This window comes from Anas platyrhynchos, chromosome 21 (genome assembly GCF_047663525.1).
Source record: "Anas platyrhynchos isolate ZD024472 breed Pekin duck chromosome 21, IASCAAS_PekinDuck_T2T, whole genome shotgun sequence".
NCBI lineage: Eukaryota > Metazoa > Chordata > Aves > Anseriformes > Anatidae > Anas > Anas platyrhynchos.
The window spans coordinates 16,545,130-16,564,728 of record NC_092607.1 but is presented as its reverse complement, the minus strand read 5'-3'; the positions used below and the strand labels follow the sequence as shown (position 1 = coordinate 16,564,728).

Here is a 19,599-nt window from a genome sequence, read left to right as displayed (position 1 = left end):
TGTAAAGGATCAGACAATGAAATTGGATGGAGGCCAGAGAGCACAACTGCCACTGTCATCCTGGGTTAGGGCTGATGGAAAAGTAATTTGTTTCCCAGCACAAGTGATTCTCTTGCTGAATAGATTGTGTTATTTGCAATATTAGCAAAGAATTTTCAGGGTAATTGTACTGACAAAAATAATTCCAGCAAACCCACTAGGATAATCCTTTCTATTTTTTCTCATCACTTATTTTACTAATTTGCTGATTGCGAGTCTATTAGTGGTAGAAATACTTATGAAATGGAAAAGCATCGCTGAGTCTACGGTGTGAAATTGAAATTGGCATCTCGCGATCCTGGATATTGTCAGGTTGGGCTGGCAAACACCCGCACTCCGCAGCGAAGATGTGGATTAAACCGGACTCAAAAATAAGCAGCCATACACAAGAATAACCATTTGGGCAAGCTTCCAATGAGTTAATCAAAGCGACAAGATGAATATGATTGCCAATCATAGCAGGGAAATCTGTTCCTTTCACTGAGAACTTATTTTAAAGAGATCTTCATCCAGAGGGATTTATACTCCCCTGCATGTGTGTGCGTCCTTCCCATTAATGTCAACGTGCATTATATACGCACACAGCCAGGAAGAAAGCAGTCCTCGGGAACATTAGCATTTTATGGTGTCTTATATTTCCAGTTTGTGATGGCAATCATGAAGCTCTGCAGCCACAGCTGCCCAGGTTGTCCTCCTGCTCCGCTACCAGCAGGACAAACCTCACGAGTCTGCCCTGGGTGAGACTCCTGGGTTTTCCCTCAAAACGTGCAGAGGGAAATGAAATGAGAATTGGAAAACTTTGGTAATTGATTCCGAATACAATCCTGTGGTGGTTCAAAATCGGATGATCCAGTCTGCACCCCCTGAAACTGCTGACTTCTGAGCCTTCCTAAATGGGTCCAGTTTTTAAACTGGAGCCAGTTTAATTGTGGGTTAACCTTGGGAAATACTGACTTTGATTTCATAGGGTGTGAAGAGAGGAGAACACCTCCAGGATCGCGCTGCTCTGTGCTGTGATATACAGTGCCAGTGCGGAGTAGTGACCATGTGTGGCTGTGCAATAAATCTGGTTACTCAGACATATTTAAATTATATGTCAGCTGTCGGAAAATCCATATTTCACCGCTGTCATCCTCAGAAGCTCGTATTTCATGGCCGTGGGTTTCCTATAAATGTAATTTTTTAACTTAGAAGTGTTCAAACGTGCTGCAAGAAATCTCCCTGCAAGTCAGCTCCGTGGCTAAGTTAGGAACAGAGAGAGAGCAAAAAATAAAAGGGCTGGGAAGCTCCTCTGGGCTTTTTCTTTCAGTGTCTTCCACTGAGGGGTAGCTTTAATGAAGGAAAGTGGGTTCTGGGAGGCTCGATGGCAGAGCCAGCTAATGAATTGACTTTTCCCAACAAGAAACCATCACACAAGATCGTGGCAGCAGCCAGCACTGCTCCTATTGCACCTCCCTGGCAATCCAGGGCCGGTAATAGCAGCGGGCTGGCGCTGCCGACGATTTACTTGTGCCAGCCATGCCTTAGCCTTGTGTTCTTCCTTCTCTTTTTTTTTTTTATTCCAGCCAAACCTTTTCCAAAGGCCTCCTCCCCCAGCCACAGCCCCTCCAGCAGTTACGTGAAGAGCACTTCATCTTCCTCCACAGGCTTCGACTACTCCCACGACGCCGAGGCCGCGCACATGGCTGCCACCGCCATCCTCAACCTCTCCACCCGCTGCTGGGAAATGCCCGAGAACCTCAGCACCAAGCAGCAGGAGGCCCCCGGCAAGGTGAGCTTCGAACTGCAATTCTCAGAAGGCAAAAAGACCTTTTTTTTTTAAACCTTCCCTTTCATTTTGAGCTTTATATAGAGAGGAGCGGATGGCTTATCGCTTGCCAGCCTTTGCCTCCTGACGTGCTTTGGGTGATGTAGAATTTGGAGGATATAATCTTGTTTTTTTGTGTGTTCTGGAGCTGCATCATAGTTTGAATTTACCCATTGGAGATGAGACTATCCCAAGCAGATACCCATGTCTGGTTCCAGTTGCTCGCAGCTCAGTGTCTGGTGCCATTGGAGATTTCCCCGTTGCATCCAGGCTGACCTCCAGCTGCTTTTCAGAGGAGTTTGGGTTTTCCAGAGGTCCTGTGCCACACTCCCAGCTTTGGGCAAATGTCCTGAATGCCACGAGATGTCTTACATGGCACTGGATGTCTGTATTCAGGCAACCTTTGTGATATACCATGCTGCTTTTATTGGAGGGTTGCATTTGCAAGGCACATTTCTGGAAACCTTTAGAACCTTCTCAGGTGGTGCCCATGGCAGGGGCAGGAGCTGGGTGGGTTTTAAGGACCCTGCCAGCCCAAACTGATCCGTGGGTCTGTGACTGCAGAGAGGACAGGACACGAGTAACCTGTTCCATAACCTCCCCCATGACAAATGGGGACAAGATCCCCTTAGGGGATTTCTGGCAGATGCTGACGTTGGGCGTATTTCCCCCTTTTCAGTCCATGGACATTGAGGTGGATGAAAATGGGACTCTGGACTTGAGTATGAACAAGCACCGCAAGCGGGAGAGCACCTTCCCCAGCAGCAGCAGCTGCAGCAGCAGTCCCAGCATGAAGTCCCCAGATGTGTCCCAGCGCCAAAACAGCACCAGTGCCACGAGCAGCACCATGACCTCCCCCCAGTCCAGCCAGACCTCCCGCCAGGATGAATGGGATGGGCCCATCGACTACACCAAACCAAACCGCCAGCGGGAAGAGGAGCCAGAAGAGGTGAGCTCTGGACCTTAGGTAACACCTCATGGGGGGCTGAAGGCCATATTTTCTTGCACAGCCCAAAAGGGGATATTGAGGCTGGTTGGTCTGGGGACCGAGGTGTTTACAGGGCTCAGGAGTGTTGCCAAAGCTGCAGGAGCTCTGAGCTGGGATGAACCATTACATCCACTTCTCCCGGCACCCTTACATCCACTGCACCCCTGCATCCCCTTCTCCCGGCTGTTCTCTTGCAGTCAGAGCCAGCAGCCCACTCGTTTGCCTCCTCGGAAGCTGATGAGCAAGAAGTGTCGGAGGAAAACTTTGAAGAACGAAAATACCCAGGGGAAGTTACTTTAACCAACTTCAAGCTTAAATTCCTCTCCAAGGACATCAAGAAAGAGCTGCTCACGTGAGTCCTTCTCGCCTCTTTCTCTGATGCATATAAAACATGCACTCAGGGCATGCAGCAGACAAAAACTGGAGGAAATACATTTTAAAATGTACCTTCCCACGGAGGTGTTGGGCTTCAAGGTGTTTTGTTGAGCAGGCAGGACTTCTGCTTCATGTGGAGCAAGGAGCTCCATCACTGTGAAGGTGCAGGGCCACCAAACGTGAGCTCTGGCTGCAGCAGGATTGCTGACGTTGCATTTTGCATTGCAGAGGGGTCTTAACCGAGCTCCCCTCCGTGTATTCACAGCGTTGGATGGGGAGAAAAATAGGCCCAGAGCTGTTCTATCCATGCTGACCCCCCAAAGGTTAAGGTTTAGAGCTGGCCACAGGCGCTGCAGCCCAGACCTGGCTCTGCCCCAATGCCCCTCGGGTCCGTTTGGAGGTCGTGGTGCTGAGGTTTCCCCTCCCAGACCTCCCTGCAGATCTTTTTCCTGCATCTGACCTTCCCATATGCTAAAGAGGGAAGTCTGGCGAGCCTCGTTTTGCTGACCCTATACAAGCTGCTCGTTATTTGGCTGCGCAAGCAGGAACCTGAGGGAGCTGTGCGGACAGGCAAGGAAGAGGTCCGAGGGAGCAGAGCAGCAGCAGCAGCTTCCTAAATGAGCAAAGCATGCACCAGCTGCCCTGTGCAAAGCTCTCTGGGCTTTTTTAAAACCCAGCAGTGATGTGAATAGCAGTTTTTGAGGTAGAACCCTTTAGGTATAGTATGAAGGTAGACGAATTTCCTACAAACAAACAGCCCTGGAATAAATAAGCGATGTCATGGCCAGCCCAGAGCCACCTCTCCCCATTTAGCATCCTTGCTCCTTCTTGGCCCTAAGAAATTATTTGCAGTTAATCCAGGAGCTGGCTGTGTCTATCTGAAGCTCTGTGTCTGGGTGCAGAGCTTGGGCCATCTCCCAGCACCGATGGAGGTGTGGAGGTGCTGCTCACCTCTGCCTGCCGGCACACGGCAACACATCACTTTCTTCACATTTGCCATATTTTTTTCAAAATTATGGAGGGTTCTTGTGATCTTTTTGAAATAAAAGAGGCATGAAAAGAGGGTGGAAGGGAAAGAGCTGGGGTATTTGCACACGAGCAGGGCTGATGGCAGGGGCAGACCCCAAGGAGGGCTTTACTGGCTGCATGCGCGCGTTTTCGGGTGAATTCATTCCCTTCCAGCACTTACGCTTGTGGTGTTGTTGTTGCCCAGTTGCCCTACCCCAGGCTGTGACGGCAGCGGACACATCACGGGAAACTATGCCTCTCACCGCAGGTGGGTTCGCCTCTTTTCCATGGCTCAGACTCTAAATACAACTTTATTTTTTAGTATATTTTTTCACCATGTGGACGATTTGGTTCTGTTTCTTCCCCGCCTTCTGTTGCCCCTCTCCCTCCCCACGCCCCAGCCCTTTTTCTTTTTCCTTTTTTCCTTTTTTTTTTTTTTTTTTTTTTTTGCTTATCCAGATATTCCATCTCTTCTCTTTCAGCCTTTCTGGTTGTCCTCTTGCTGACAAGAGCCTCAGAAACCTCATGGCTGCCCACTCTGCTGACCTCAAGTATGTTTGCGCTCAACTTGGATCTCCTTTTGTTTTTCTTTTTTTCCCCCTTTTTTTCTGTCTTTTCCCTCCCTGCCCCCCCTTTGTGCTCTGCTTTTGCTTTTTTTATCCCTTCCCTTCTCCTTCCAAAAGCCGATAAGTGTCTACCTGCGAGGAGCTCTGGTGGAGCCCAGCCTCTCCATGTCATTTTGGGAATGCAATGGAATGAGCGAAGGAATATTTTGGGGAGAGGGAGATCACGGAGCTGTTCAGCAATAACTCGGACCCCTGGCAATTTTCCTTTGGACACCGCAGAAATAAGCTCATTTCTTTTTCATTTGTTCCCTTTTAATTCATCATTTCTGTGTGGCTCTCAGAGAATCCAAAGCCAGGATGAAGGCACACGCTTTAGGACTGGGTAGAGACACAGCTGGGAAAATAGCAAAAAGAAGCCAACTCTTGGAGAACCCGACGTGCTAATTTTTTGCTAAATTTAAGGGGCTGTTGGGGGAGCAGTGACACTTGGGTGCCTGATCAGTGGGGCAATGACAGCGGGACCAAGAAAATGGTGCTGGGCAAGGCTGGATCCTGAGCAGCTGCGAAGGGGCAGATCTGAGTGTGCATCTGCTAACTGGGGGCAAAAGGCTTTGGGCACCTGGATGTGTGTGCACAATTCTGTTCCCGAAGGGAGGAATCTGGCATTGGTATTTCCATTCAAATGTGTTCCTCCAAATCCCATTTTCAGCTTTGCTCCTCTCTTCCCAATGCTCCTCATTTTCAGGAGGAGCTGCAGCTTCACAGGGGAGTTTCCCTACTGTTTCTTAGTTTGCATCCCCTCTAGGAAGGTTTATTAGAAATTGTATTTAAAATCAGCAGAAACCATGGGGGGACCTGAGCATTTCTTCTCCCAACACAACCTATGAGGGACAGAACTAATGGTGAATGTTTTTCCCACATCTTTGCCATGGAGCCAGCCTGTCTTTGCAGGCTGATTCTCCTCGTAGCGTCCTGCTTTGCTGAATCCAATTTTAGGATTATTTTGACGGTGAGATATTCATAACCATAACCAGGGAGGCCTCTGCAGGGGGCTTTGCATTGCATAGGCTCATGATAGAAAAACTCAGTCCTGTGTCCCGTATGCAGCTGGTGATGCTCAGAATAAATAACAGCCAGGTGGGAGCCCCTTTGCTCAGTGAAGGTGATCAGCAAAACCCCAAATCCCCTTACAGTGTGGGTCTGGGACTGCTGCAGGTGCTGGTGCCAGGAAACCATTCGTTAACCTCCTGTTCTGCACCAGAGAAGTGGAAAAAGTGGCTGGATTAGGTGACGTTAATAGAATATGCCAGTGGATGGCAAGGACTCTCCTGATTAGTGCTAAGTACACTTAATCGTGCATTATAGATGATATACATTTTGAAAGAAGCTCTTAAGAGAGCTTTGCTGAACTGGTGTTTCTCCAACAGCCCTAAAGAACAGCCTGGCGATCAGGCAATTAGTGGTAAGATATTAAAAGCTCTCAGGAACAGCACCCATGCCAAGTATGGACGTGGTGAAAAATGGACTAGAGTCATCATTCAGCATCCAGAATAATGCACTTCGGGCATCTGAAGTTAGTGCTTTTTGATCAAAATACTACATAAAACAGGTAACCCCTGGCCAAAACAAAGCCTTTCAGTGTTATTTTCCAAGGGTTGTCCTGTTCGTATATCCTGGTGAGGATGGAGGCAGGGAGAGGAGGAAGGAGGAGGATTCGGAGATGTTGCGGATCCCACAGTCACAGCTCTTTCACAACTTCAGATAAGGCCATGTCAGCATTTCCATTATAAATTCTATTTCAGGGGGTTAATATCCCTGATATAAAAAAATAGCTCCAGGCTGGAACATGCAATAAAAGGTCTCTGTCGGAATGATTTGTCTCCGGATAATTAAAAATAAAAATCAAATCACTTCTTTCACCTCTTTAAAAGTCCTGAAAGGCAGGAGGAGTTCGGTGTTGGTGTTTTCATAATTCCATCCCAGCCCGAAGCTAGAACAACAAAGATGTTCATCTCCTGTTCAAAGATGTAGTCATCTCCTAAGCCTTTAATGTTTGAGTTGGAGGATTTGCATCCTCATCAGGTCCTGCTGGATGTGGCCCTGTCCCTCCTGCAATGGACCTGGGGCTTTGCTGGGTCTGCAGGTGGAGCCGTGCCCCATGTCACCCTTCTGGGACCGGGACAGGTCCCTGTTCTCCCTGCAGCCGAAATTTTCCTCCAGCAGAGACCATCAGTGACCTGCAAACCCCAAACCGACACTCAGAGCTGACACAACGAGGAGTTTTGCTATTTTCTGATTTTAGAACCAAACCAAACGGGCGTCGAGAAAGTGGGATATTTCCTGATTTTAAAACTAAACTAAACGGGGACTGAGAAAGTGGGGGCACAAAACCATTCCCCTGAGAGCAGGGGCCCTCTGCAAGCAGGGAGCAGCTCAGCACCCCCCCAGGGACCCCCTCCAGCCCCACTCACTTGACTGGAGCAGCGCTGGCTAATTGGCAGGCCGGCACGCGCGTCCTCGGCGAGGACTCCTCACCTCTCATGCTGGTCCTCATGACAACTTTTATGGCTCACCTGCGGCGTTCGGAGCGGGGCTTTGTGCTGGTGGCACTTCAGAGCCCCTCACCTCCCTCGCTTCGGTGGCCTTAATGACGCCGTGCTCGACTCGCAGCATTATCTGTGCTGCCGCTCGCTGCCTTTGTGCAGCTCTGTGTGAGCACGGATGTGTTCTGCCAGGCTCGGCTCTCGTTCATGTGCCTGAGTGCTGGCTGCTTGCCTTCAGCCCCGTGGTTGGGGGTGAGGTCTTCAAGGAGCCCTCTGCAACAGGCAGAGGTGGAGAGGGGGCACCTGAAGGTGCCGGTGACCCCACCTGAGGACCCCTGTGGGACCCATGCCCTTACCCATGGTGTAACAGAGGGAAGAGACCAAAGGTTAAGCTCAGCTTTTTCCTCGTTCCTTCTTCATTATTCTCCATCAGAGGCATTGGTTGGTTTTGGAGTCTGTTTTTGGGTCTGCTCCCACTGAACTTAGCCCCCCACTGTCACCCAGACCTGAGCTAAATAAAACCTCTCGATGGGCTTCTTCTTGGCATCAGCCAAGGTGGCCCAGGAGGAGAAACCTCAACAGCCGAGTTGTCCATGGCTGAAAACATTTTTTCTGGTTTCTTGGCTGGGCTCACATCCAACCCAATGATCCGGGAGGGTACCAGTGTCTCCTTGCATCTTCCCCAAGAGGATGGGCACTGTCCTGGAGGTCTTTTCTTGCCTTGTTTTTTTTTTTTTTGATGGTTTTCTACTATCACCTGAGCTGTCCCTATCAAGAAGGTGGGGATGAGGCCAGGACTCGTGTCCCTCCCCATGACCCCATCCCTTCCCACCAACCACCCCCCTAATGCCCACACTGGGCACAGGGGCTCCGACGCTGCGGATGCCACGGACCCGACGTTGTTCCAGTGGAGGGAGAAGAGGCAGGGAGAAAATCCTGCTTCGGTGCTGCCCGGATTTCTCTGGCACGAGCAGTGCAAAGCCTCCAGCTCTGTGCGTGTCCCCTGGCTAATGGGAGCCTCCCTTTCTTCTGCAGGTGCCCTACTCCTGGCTGTGACGGCTCTGGTCACATAACAGGAAATTATGCATCGCATAGAAGGTAAGATCTTCCCTTAAATTATTTTATCCTTAGCCTCTTACTATTTTTTTTCCTTTTTCCTTTTTTTTTTCTTTTCTTTCTTTCTTATTATTTTTTCCCCTGCAATGGGCAGAGTTGTAAAGTTCTGAATAAAACATTAATGTTACTGACAACTGAAGCCTATTTTCATCTCTTTAATCTGACTTTCTTTTTCTTTTTTTTTGATGTTTCCAGCATCTGATTAGAAGCTCCCTTCAATAGAATAAAAGACAAAGGGTCAGATTTTAGCTGATGCAATGTTCCTGTTAATAATGCTACCTATTTATGACTTCTATTATCACTTTAGAGCATTAATAGCGGAGATCTGAGCCTTCTGTTTCAACAATTCCATTAAACATCGCAGGCTGTTAGCAGATATCTTCTTATCTAGACACCGTTAATTACTGTCCATCTCCCTCAAATATATAGATTTTTTTTTTTTTTTTCTCCTCCTGACTTCTGGTGATGTGAAGCTGCAAATCGAGAGAGATCAAAACAGTGCGCGAAGTGCAGGGGGAAGCTGACTGGAGCGGGGGCATCGCGTGCGCGGGGCCCTGCCTCTCAGACAGGCCTTTCTTCTCTTTTCAAACACAGTCTGTCAGGCTGCCCTCGTGCCAAGAAAAGCGGGATCAAGATAACCCCGACAAAGGATGATAAAGAAGACCCGGAGCTGATGAAGTAAGTCTGGATAAAACCACCCTGCATCCCCACCGCTCAGAGCATCGCCTGCCCGGGGCCGGGCTCTGGCACCATCAAAGCTCTTCCACATTTTTCCCATGATTTTTTCCTTGATGCCACAAATGCAATTCTGAAATTGGATGGGAAAATTGGGAGGTGGGGGAGGTAACGGCGTGTTTTTTTTTCTCATTGTTGTTTGCAGATGTGAAAGGTAGGTTGGCAGGGCACCAACGGTTCCTCTCCTTCCCGTGCTTTATATAATTCCTGAGGAAATTGCTGGTGTTGGGAATGAGGGTAAAAACCCGCAGCCGGATGAAATGTTGGGGGTTTTCAGGGTGGAAATGGGCATGTGAAGGGTGCCGGTGGGCTTGCTTAGTTCTGCAGGGTCAGGACCTGGTAGCAGTGAATGTGTTGTAGAGTCTTTGCCACCGCTGAGTGCTCAGAGTGAGCTGAAAAAGCCCCTCTCTGCTGCCTCGGGCTGAATTTTTCAACACCACCCAGGGGAATAATCCGCCTGGGAACAGGGATTTTAAAAAAAAGCCCACTTCAAACCCCCTCATCCTGGCTCTTGGCACACCACAGCACCACGGGCTGGGTGCCCAGGGGCTGCCCTGCGACCCCTTGCACATCTCTGGGATGTCAAAACCTTTACGGCAGGATGGTGCCAGCCCCAACTCCAGGATCCTATTTTTGGTTAACCCAGCACATCCCCAGCTTGCCAGAACCCATCCACTAACCCAGCAGGTTCAGGTGGAGCAGGGAAAAAGGGAGCATGGGGAGCCAGAGGAAACCTTTTAGTGAGTTTCTGGATGCTGCCGGAGCAGCCAGGAGTGCTGGCACTTCTGGTCAAACCCCTTTCACTCAGCAAGCTCTCCCCAGACATTTTTCTCCCTATTTTAGCCCTTCCCTTGACAGGGCAGCTCTCACCCTTGCCGAATTTCGGAGGTCCAGGAGCAGAGGCTGTGCTGGTTGCTGCTGGCCCCTGCGCTCTGCCAGGGCTGTGGGGAGCCGGGGCACACGAGCTGGGGAAAGGAGCTGTACGAAGCAGATGATATTTGAGCCATCTGCTCTGTTCTCACTCTGTCTCCAGGAAGGAAAGCCTCCGAGTTAAATGAACTGTGTGCCTAATTAGCAGGAGTTAGCGGAGTTTATTAAAAATTAAGCAAACTGCTCAATAATCTGCAGGAAAAAAAAAAAAAAAAAAGAGAGAGAGACAAAAGAAAAAACATTTGGACTCAAATATCCTAAATAACTGGTGGTGTTGTGATGCTGCTCCATTACCTGGTGTCATGGTAAAGGACAGGGAAAGCAGTAAGTGTGGTCACAGGGCTGCTGGGCTTTTGCAGTGCTGAATGCACCAAGTGGCTCCCCCAGCACAGCTCTTTGGCAGGAGATCTCTTCCCAGAGCAAAGGGAAAAGGGGCTCTTGTAGGGATGAGATTTTCTGGATCCCAGAGAACTGATGCTGTCCATCACCGAACTGGCCTCAGAGACCTCACTGGGGCTCCGCTCCCCTGTTTGCAGCAGGATGGTGGGGTGCAGGGGGCCATGAAAGCATCCCCTGATGTGCTGCAGTACGAGCAGCAACCCCCAGTCCTCCAATATTCCCAGGATGAGCATCATCTCCTTGAGATGTGCAAAACAGCACAGTGCAATGGTCTCTTCACTGCTGGCTTCCTCCAGCCCTTGGCAAGCTGGAGTTTTGTCTCCAGCACAAGGTGCACCTGACGCACATCCCCACGAGGATGCGTTAAGGAGCTTTGCCTCCAAATCCTCTCCTCTGCCTGCACCGAGTGCCTCTTGGCACCCGGCCGAGTTTTGCACATCACCACCAAGGAGAATGTCATTTAGTCCCCGTTGTTTTGCTGCTCAGCCTTCGAGCAATTTGCTACAGATGTGATAGAACAGATCACCTCAACCTTCAGCCCAGCCCTGGCACAAAGCGGAAGCATCCGTGGCTGCCTAATTGATCGAGCGCTGCCGTTACTTCCGTTAAATAATAATAATAAAATAAAATATCCAAGCCAGCTGTTTTGCACAACAAGGCTCTGGTTTATTTTTTAAAAAATGGAAGTGTAATGAAAGTTAAATTAACAGTGTAAAATATGTAACGGTTGGGCCATAACAGCTGCATGCTAAATGCTGGGGTTTGTTTCTCTCTCTCTCTCTCTCTCTCTTTTTTTTTTTTTCCTCTCCTTTTCCTCCTGAGGATTCAGTAATTTGCTCGTGATCATATAAAAGCAATGATGTTATGAATTTAGTGAGGATCCTGCTGGCAGGGATATTATAAGTGAATTGTGCTGCATTTGCAGCTGATTAAAATTGAGATCAGCATTTTTCAAATTATCTTGGGAAAATAATGGGTGTGCGGCTCCCCCTTCTGCTGTCAGCTCCCTTTTGTACCAAACATAAACAATAAGGGGAATCATTTCTGTGGTGAAACTGCTGCGATTTTCAGGAGCAGCTCAGTGGCTATTTTGCTGGGGAAACCTGAAGCCCCTAATTGCTTTCCAACTGAGGACAAGAGGTTATTTTCACCGTTTCCTGCCTACTTTTTTTTTTTTTTTTTTCTCCCCTTTTATAGGGCAACCTCCCTCAAGTAATAAACTTTTAACTGTATTTATAATTGACTAGCATCCTTAAGCAAGTGCAAGGCACAGCAGAAACCTTAATAGACACTCAGGGCTGTGCTGAGCGGCCGCGTGTACTTGGTGTGCCATCGGGCTGGCGAGCAAGGGGACAGTGGCTCCTTTCACAGCACTTATTGCTAATTAACACTGGCCGTGTCAGCACTGCCACCACATCTCCAGCACAATTTAACCAGCCCTAATCTGTGCTGGAGGCATGGGGATGGAGGGTTTGTGCTGGGACGGACAGCAATTCCTGCTCCCAAAGGTGTTTGGTGCGAGCGTGTCCTCCTTGGGGGGGTGTCAGGGTCCAAAATCAGGACCCAGGAGGCCACCTGGCATCCAAGGCACCCACCCAGCACGGTTTTTGACCTTCTGTGTGATGGGTTGGGACTCCCCAGCAGCTGCTGTTCAGCTGTTTTGCTGCAAGTGTGGCGCTGATGTGGTCTGCTGGCTGGCTTTGGGTCTTTTTAGGGGGGCAGCCATCTGCCTCCCATACCCATTGCTGTAAAAACAGAGCTTATATTCCCTGAAGTGGGGTTTCCATCACATATTTGGTAGAAGTTACTACATGTTTGTGTCCCTGTCCCCTGGTTTTGGACTTAGAAAGCACCTCTCCTCCCGTGCTATGCAGCTTCTGCCCCACAGCACCAGCAGTCTGGTGGGGAAGGTTCCCTCCAGCACCGTCCTGCTCTGCTGCCCTCCATCCCCTGCTCAGCTCAGGGACAAGCCCCTGCAGTGAGAAAAGCTCCCAGCCTGGTTTTGTTGCCATCTGTAGCCATGGGAATAACAGGTAGAGCCCAGCAAGTTCCACAGATTCTTAAAGCCCATGGGAAGAATCATCCCAGCTGATGCAAAGCGGTGTGACCCTCTCCATCATTAAAGCACCGACCAAAGAAAATCTAGATGAGGTCCCCAAACACGAGCACTCACTTCCTACACTTCATCATCTTTATTTTCCTTCCATCCCTCTTCATTCCTATGCTGTATTTTTTTTTCCCTGTGCCCAGGTGTCCGGTTCCTGGCTGCGTTGGGCTTGGACACATCAGTGGCAAATACGCCTCGCACCGGAGCGCCTCGGGGTGCCCCCTCGCAGCCCGCAGGCAGAAGGAAGGATCCCTCAACGGCTCCTCGTTTTCCTGGAAATCGTTGAAAAACGAAGGCCCGACCTGCCCTACCCCGGGCTGCGACGGCTCCGGCCACGCCAACGGGAGCTTCCTCACTCACAGGAGGTAAAGGATGGGCTGGAGGTTGCCCCAAGCATGGCACCATTCTGCAATGGATAAAAACACTTGGAAACGCTTGGTTCTTGTAACTTTTCAGTGGCGAGGTGTGAATTGACCAAAGTCATGAAAAGCAGTGATATAATGTCATTTAGCACGCCAGCTCAGGACTTTGGCAGCCAAAATGGGGGCTTGTTGCCCAATCCATCCAGACTCGCTTCACCTTCCTTGCCTGTCATGCCCTCTCTTTTAGGAAACAACATATTTTTTAAAAAATCTTTGCTCAGAGAAAATTGCTCTTGCTTTATAAATGAGGACCTTTGTGGCATTATTCATAAAGCAATTTCCTCTGCACCATAAAAAGCTTTTAGAAGGGCTGTCTCACAGCGTGAGCTCCACCAAATGGTACGTGCTCTTGTTGGGAACATAGCACCTATAAATACGGAGAGTTTATGAAACCCATTTTTACTTGCTTTTCAGTTTGTCAGGGTGCCCACGAGCTACTTTTGCTGGGAAGAAAGGAAAACTCTCAGGGGATGAAATTCTCAACACTAAGTTCAAGACCAGCGATGGTAAGGATTTGCACTCATTTTTTTCTGGCAGGTGTGTCAGGTACCAAACCCCTATGGCTTGTTCTTCGCAGATTGAAACCTGGCTTCAGTTTTACTAGCAAATCCTGTGCTATGAACTCCTCTTTTGGGGTCTCCTCAGTGTTGGGGGTGGTGTGGCACTGATGCGGCTCCCTGAGTGACACAGGTGAAATGGCAAAGGGGATCCCATAGTGAAGTGGTGCTGAAATCGAGATGTTTTTTCAAGTATTCTCTGGCATTTTCATAAGTCCCTTTCAGTCATTTTTCTACTTTCACCTATTCAGGACTTTTAATCCCACAGATATTTCTGGATCTGGAGTTTTGTTAGCGATGGCACTATCACTGTTTCTGGTGCTATCACTGAGGGGGTTTGGTATTGGGCAAGCTTTGGACGTTTTACTTGAATTCTTATATATTTTGGAAGATAAATTTCTTCCAGAAAAGTTCCCTTATTTTACCAACCCTGTGGTTTCTAATTAAGACACACATTCATTTTTCAAATGATGTATTCCTGACTCAGGACCAGACAGAGCAGTTGTCGGGGCAGCCAGCCTTGCAGGGCATGCGGATGCACTGGGCTCCAGCCGCTACGCTCTACTTTGCTTTTGCATTTACATATTGACCTATAAAGCACTATTGAACCGTGCTGCTGAAAGCCTCGCTTAAAAAATAAACAAAAAATAGAGCAAGCGAGATGTGCATCCTGTGCTGAGGACGTGAAAGCAAAGGTGAGGACGCTGGGAGGTGTGATGCCTGCCTATGTGAAGGGGCTGAGCTCCTGCTGCTTTCCCTCCTGCAGTTCTGGAGAACGATGAAGGGATCAAGCAGCTGAACAAGGAGATCAGTGAGCTGAACGAGTCCAACTCGGAGATGGAAGCTGCCATGGTGAAGCTGCAGTCGCAGGTTTGTGAGCGTGGATGTGCAGAGGAGCTCCCAGAGGGTGGTGGAGGGTGCCCTCGATGGAGGGCTGCTAACCCTGCCTGCTCCTTGCTCTGCAGATCTCCAGCATGGAGAAGAACCTGAAGAACATTGAGGAGGAAAACAAAATCATAGAGGAGCAAAACGAAGCCCTGTTCCTGGAGCTCTCAGGGTTGAGCCAGGCTCTAATCCAAAGTCTTGCCAATATCCGCCTTCCGCACATGGTAAGAAACTTTGTTGGCGCCCGGCCCCAGTTGGGGTGATGGAAGGAGCAGAGCAAAATCGGGCTTAGATAAGGCTTATGGACCACTAAAAAGGGGGAGAATTTCTCTATGTACACCTACCTGTCCTTTATAAGATCAGTGCTTTTGCCTTATCTCTGAAGCTTGCATTATATCTCCCTTTTGTTGTCATTTTCTGCTGATCTCCTTTTGTATCTATTGTTCTGTCTCATTACATCTGGGAGTATTATCACAAAATAGGAAACTTTATCAAGGGCACCCAGCGCCTTTTAGGCTAAGACAGCACAAGCAGAGATCAGGAGGGATTGGATTTCAACGTCAGAGAGATCTTACAGCTCCCATTATAATGCAGGTAGTTTCAATTCAGTTTTGAATAGCTGGCAGCCAAAGAATAGCATTCTTAAAGAGAGTGTATTTTGTTTAATTTAACAAGGTCTAACAGCCCACAGCATGTTACCATAGAGTTACTGCAAAATGAAAAGGCTGCATTAAAATAGTAAAACCACAAAAGGCTATTAATTACCTTCCCTCTATTCCCAGGAATGTAATTACTGTTGTCAAAAACAGGTGTGTGCAGGGGGGGCTGCGTGCTGGTGGGGAAGCTGTCCTCTTACAAGCCATAACGACCATCACGATGATCAGAGGAATGAGCTTTTGATTTATTTTTTTTTTTTTCTGCCATCATTTTTTGGGAACCCTTTTCATTGGGGGCTGTATTTAAATTCAGGCTGGTTGGAGATGCGCCATCCTCCAGCAGAGCACTTTTGGACAGTATTCACCCAGCTGCCTAACTGGCAGAAAACCGCTCACTGAGTGCTTTTTTTTTGTGAAGTATTTGACTCATAAAGGTCAAATAAACTGTTCAGCAAATATATTTTCAAGGTTTCAGGCAACTCCAATTAAATAAGGCCCAGGAGACTTGTATGCTTATTTTATTCCTGTTCTTTTTCTTCCTCCTCCTTGTTACTTTTTTTTCCCTGTTAACCCTGAAATAGATGTTGGCAAGGTTTCCACGATGCCCCTCAAAAGCCAAAGCTGTCCAGCAGCAGCAGCATGCTGGCGTGGGCAGACACGAGCCCAGGGTGACCTGCTCCTGTCCTAACTTCGCCTTTGATTCCCCCTGTGATGCTCCAGCAGTCCCTGCCTCCTCCTCCAACCTTTCATTTCCATGGCTTGATTCAGCCTCAAGCCCATCAAACCGCCCGCACACACTTAACCTGGTGCTGTTAATTGTTCCTCATGGCCAATGCATTAAAAATTGAGCAACCAGTGAAGATTTTGGAGGATCAGGGGCTGCACAATGAGTTTCCTGTACGCACAGCACCGCGCACAAAGAGTCTCTGATGTCGAGACCGTTGGCTGTTGGTATGATTCATTGCAAAGAAAGATTTCAATCCTTCCCTGCTCCGCTGCTAACACTTTTATTTGGCTTTTTTGGCTGCAGGAGCCCATTAGCGAGCAGAACTTCGATGCGTACGTGAACACGCTGACCGACATGTACACCAACCAGGAGTGCTACCAGAACCCGGAGAACAAGGACCTGCTGGAGAGCATCAAGCAAGCCGTCAAGGGCATCCAGGTTTAGTGCCGCGGGATGGAGACGGGCAAGCAAACAGACTGTAAGACGGAACTTTCCCTCCAAGTATTCAGGTTTACAAGTTGTAAAACTTGTTTAATGAATGAAAAAAAAAAAACAAAAACAAAAACACACAAAGGACCAAAACGTAACCAAGAGGCCATTTCTGAGACGTGGAACTGATCGAACTCAATGTTCTCGTTTACTTAACTTTGGACCTTCTTAGGAAAAGTGGGATTTTTCTCCCTGGACCACGAGGTAGACCAGGATGGAAGGTTAAATTCTCCAGTAGGCTGTGGGGCTCGGTAGCTGGTGAAGAGCAGGCGTCTTTCATAAGCTGCCGTGCTTTCACAGAGTTGATCCAAGGGTTAAAACATTACAAGAACAGGGTTTTGTCTGATCCAAGACTAGCGTATGACTGGCTCAAACCCTCATGTTGTCTATGGTCGTATGTCCAGATCACCTACTCACCCATGAATTATGTTATATGTTGCTATAAGTGCTGGAGCTGCAAGCTACCTGTAAATCTGAACCTGTGCTGGGCCTCCCAACCCCAGGAGTTCAGATATCCACTGGGCATGGGAACTCTTAAGTATTATAAAGTAGCTTATTTTTATTTTCTGAAAGAAATCTGAAGAGCAGTTCTGGATCTCCAGTGGAAAGCGCAATGGAAAAAAGGTTCTCAGGGAAGCTTTTGGAGTTTGCAACTACAGTATTCCTTTGTCTGTCTTAAATATGAGAATAGCTATTATGAATAGGCCAATACCAGATATTTCATACAGAAGAATTCTTAATGTGTCATGGTCCGGTGTATATGATTTTTTGGAAGTCTGTTTGATGACGATTCTGGTTCTTTTCATTATTGTGATCATCCTTACAGTGGCGCAGTACTGCCAGTCCAGAGATCATACATCAATGCCAGAGAACGTTTGAGATTGCGATGAACAAAAAAAAAAACCGCAAACAAACAAACAAAAAAGCAACAAAAAGAGAAATGTTAATTGATGGCCAGCAAAGTGCTTACTTAACGTGAATCAGCAGTTTATTTCTTGCAGATATCCACAGGGCAATGGGTTTTTCTTGGTTTGGTGTTCTACACCTTGTGCAAAATCACAGCACAAGCGCCGCTCTGGAGGAAAAACAAAAAGAAGAAAAAAAAAAAGAAAAAGGAAAAAAAAAAAAAGCATTCAGGTATTGGGTATTGTTCCAAAGAAGCATTTTGTAAGCAGCTCGGTACGTGCAGCTCCGTGAATGTCTCTGCGATGCTCCAGCATCCAGGCTGAGCGCGGTGGGGATTGGGGGGCCATTTCGGCACCTTTCCAAGAAAAGGAGAGGTGGGAGCTCCTTTTTTTTTTTTTTTTTTTTTTTTTTTTTTCCATTAGCTCCCACCCAGGGCTCGCTGCCACCCTGGTGCAAACACCTTGGAAGTGGAAGGGGCAAAACCCCTCCAGGGTCCCCCACATGGCTCCTGGTGGCGTTGGGGCAGAGCAGAGGTGGGGAGGATTTTGGTGACCGATGCTAAAGGCGAGGCCGTGGTGGTGTTTCGAGCCCAATCCTGCAGCTATTTGGGGCAGAATCTGTGATTTGGAGAGGTCGGTGGGGAGCTCAGCCTGGGCTGGTTCCCCTGAGGAGCTCAGTGGGTGCACGGCCACGCTGAGGCCTCCACGGGCTCAGACTCCGTGAGTTTGCTTATTTTAGAACCCATTCCAAGTGCAAAACTACAAAAGAAAGGGGAAAAAATAATAATAATAATTTGAGGTGTTAAAAACACAATGTTCTTAACATGTAAATAGAGTCCAAATTGATTGTGACTGCAATTCAGTTAGTATTTAAAAGTAGAGAAATTGCACTTCCTGGAAGAAAGAGAGGAAAAAAAAAAAGTAGTTAGTTTAATTATCCTGTAAATTATTTAATTTTGGCAAGATGTATGTAATTTATATTTACAACACCTTATGTTAACTTTTTCTATTTATTTAACTTTTTTATTTATTAATTTTATACTTACTTTAAACTGGACACCGCACCATAGAAAAGAAGATAAAAGAAGCAAAAAAAGTTTAAAATTAAAACTTTTGACCATAAAAAATGATATTCCAAAAAAAAAAACACCCTATCTACAACTCCTACTTGTAATTTTGATGCAACCAAGTTATTTTTTATATATTTTGTTATTTATTCTTTTAACGATGGGAATTTTTTTAAAGATATTTTATAACTGAGACATTTTGATAATTTTTTGGTTTGTTTTTTTGTGGGGGCAGGGGCACCGGGGGAAGAGAGACTTTTTCAGTTTTTCTTTTCTTTTTCATTCATATTGTTTCAGGCACTGATAACAGGAAATGAAAATTCTGTATTTATTATTTATTTAATATTTAAGTCGAGAAAAAAAAAAATGAACTGTGCTCTTGTTGTATATTTATTTTGTCGTTTGTGTGTCGGTTATGTGATGACTGAGTACTTGTTTATGTGAAGGAATACTGTTAATATTTAAATAATAAAGAGTCACATTGAAAGTTATAGCAGGCTACATGTTATTCTGTGAAGATGAATACTGTGATCTACTTTCCTCAGGAAATGTATTTTGCAGACAGAACTTCCTTATGTACTGGCAGGGTTATTTCGTAATAAAACCCAGTTCTGTTTGTGACTTTAGTTCCTATGGTCTTTCTTCGAGCTTCTGCCAACGTCCCCGACGTGTCCCCGAGCAGGGGTCGCATCCTGCACCCCCAGCACTCAGCAGCCCTGCGTGAGCACAGGAGGTGCAGGGGGAGGACAGGGTGCAGGATGGATGCTTTCACCCTTTGGATTTACTAAAAAAAAAAATCACAGAATTGATCTTTGAGCTTTAACTTAAATGCTGGGAGGCGGTTGTTCTTCTCGACAGGATTGCCTCGTTTTTATTTGCCTGGCTCCCAGGCTGTCCTCGTCAAGGAGCGGAGATGCTTTGCTGGAGGAAGAATCTCGTTTCTGAAGCTGTGGCAATGAAGGGGATTCATCACCGTGCTCTTCGTCGGAGGAGGCATTTCGGAAGTCACCGAAATTCACTTTAGCTCTGCTGGAGCTGCAGCTTCCGAGGTGAAATAAGGTAAATCACATTAAGGCCGTTTGGAGCTGAGCGAGTTGGGGCGAATGGGAATTTCAGGCAGGTCTGTCATTGAGAAATTCATTTCTCTTATTAAGTGAGCTGAGCCTCCTGGCTGTCCCCGCACAGGGGCACGAGGGGTGCTGGGTTGTGCTGGAGGCGGTGGCAGCGCTGCGATGGCACGGGCATGAAAGGCGGAGTGAAATGGAGGCAGACGGGTAA

General features: G+C 47.6%; 1 protein-coding gene across 6 annotated transcripts in view; it reads left to right on the top strand.

The window, feature by feature from the left end:
* The window catches only part of MYT1 (myelin transcription factor 1), a 60,364-nt gene extending 41,417 nt beyond the window's left edge, over positions 1-18,947 (top strand). For 4 of the 6 annotated variants that reach the window (XM_072026496.1, XM_072026492.1, XM_038166411.2 and 1 more), the window contains exons 12-23: positions 1,605-1,810; positions 2,526-2,795; positions 3,032-3,186; positions 4,423-4,485; positions 4,700-4,768; positions 8,362-8,424; positions 9,037-9,120; positions 12,757-12,978; positions 13,450-13,541; positions 14,359-14,462; positions 14,558-14,701; positions 16,164-18,947. In XM_072026496.1, the coding sequence (XP_071882597.1) occupies positions 1,605-1,810; positions 2,526-2,795; positions 3,032-3,186; positions 4,423-4,485; positions 4,700-4,768; positions 8,362-8,424; positions 9,037-9,120; positions 12,757-12,978; positions 13,450-13,541; positions 14,359-14,462; positions 14,558-14,701; positions 16,164-16,304 (1,613 nt within the window). In that variant the 3' untranslated portion in view covers positions 16,305-18,947. The remainder of the gene's footprint in view (positions 1-1,604; positions 1,811-2,525; positions 2,796-3,031; positions 3,187-4,422; positions 4,486-4,699; positions 4,769-8,361; positions 8,425-9,036; positions 9,121-12,756; positions 12,979-13,449; positions 13,542-14,358; positions 14,463-14,557; positions 14,702-16,163) is intronic. The other 2 variants (XM_072026495.1, XM_072026494.1) reach the window with 2 other exon arrangements.
* The last annotated feature ends 652 nt before the right edge of the window (positions 18,948-19,599 follow it).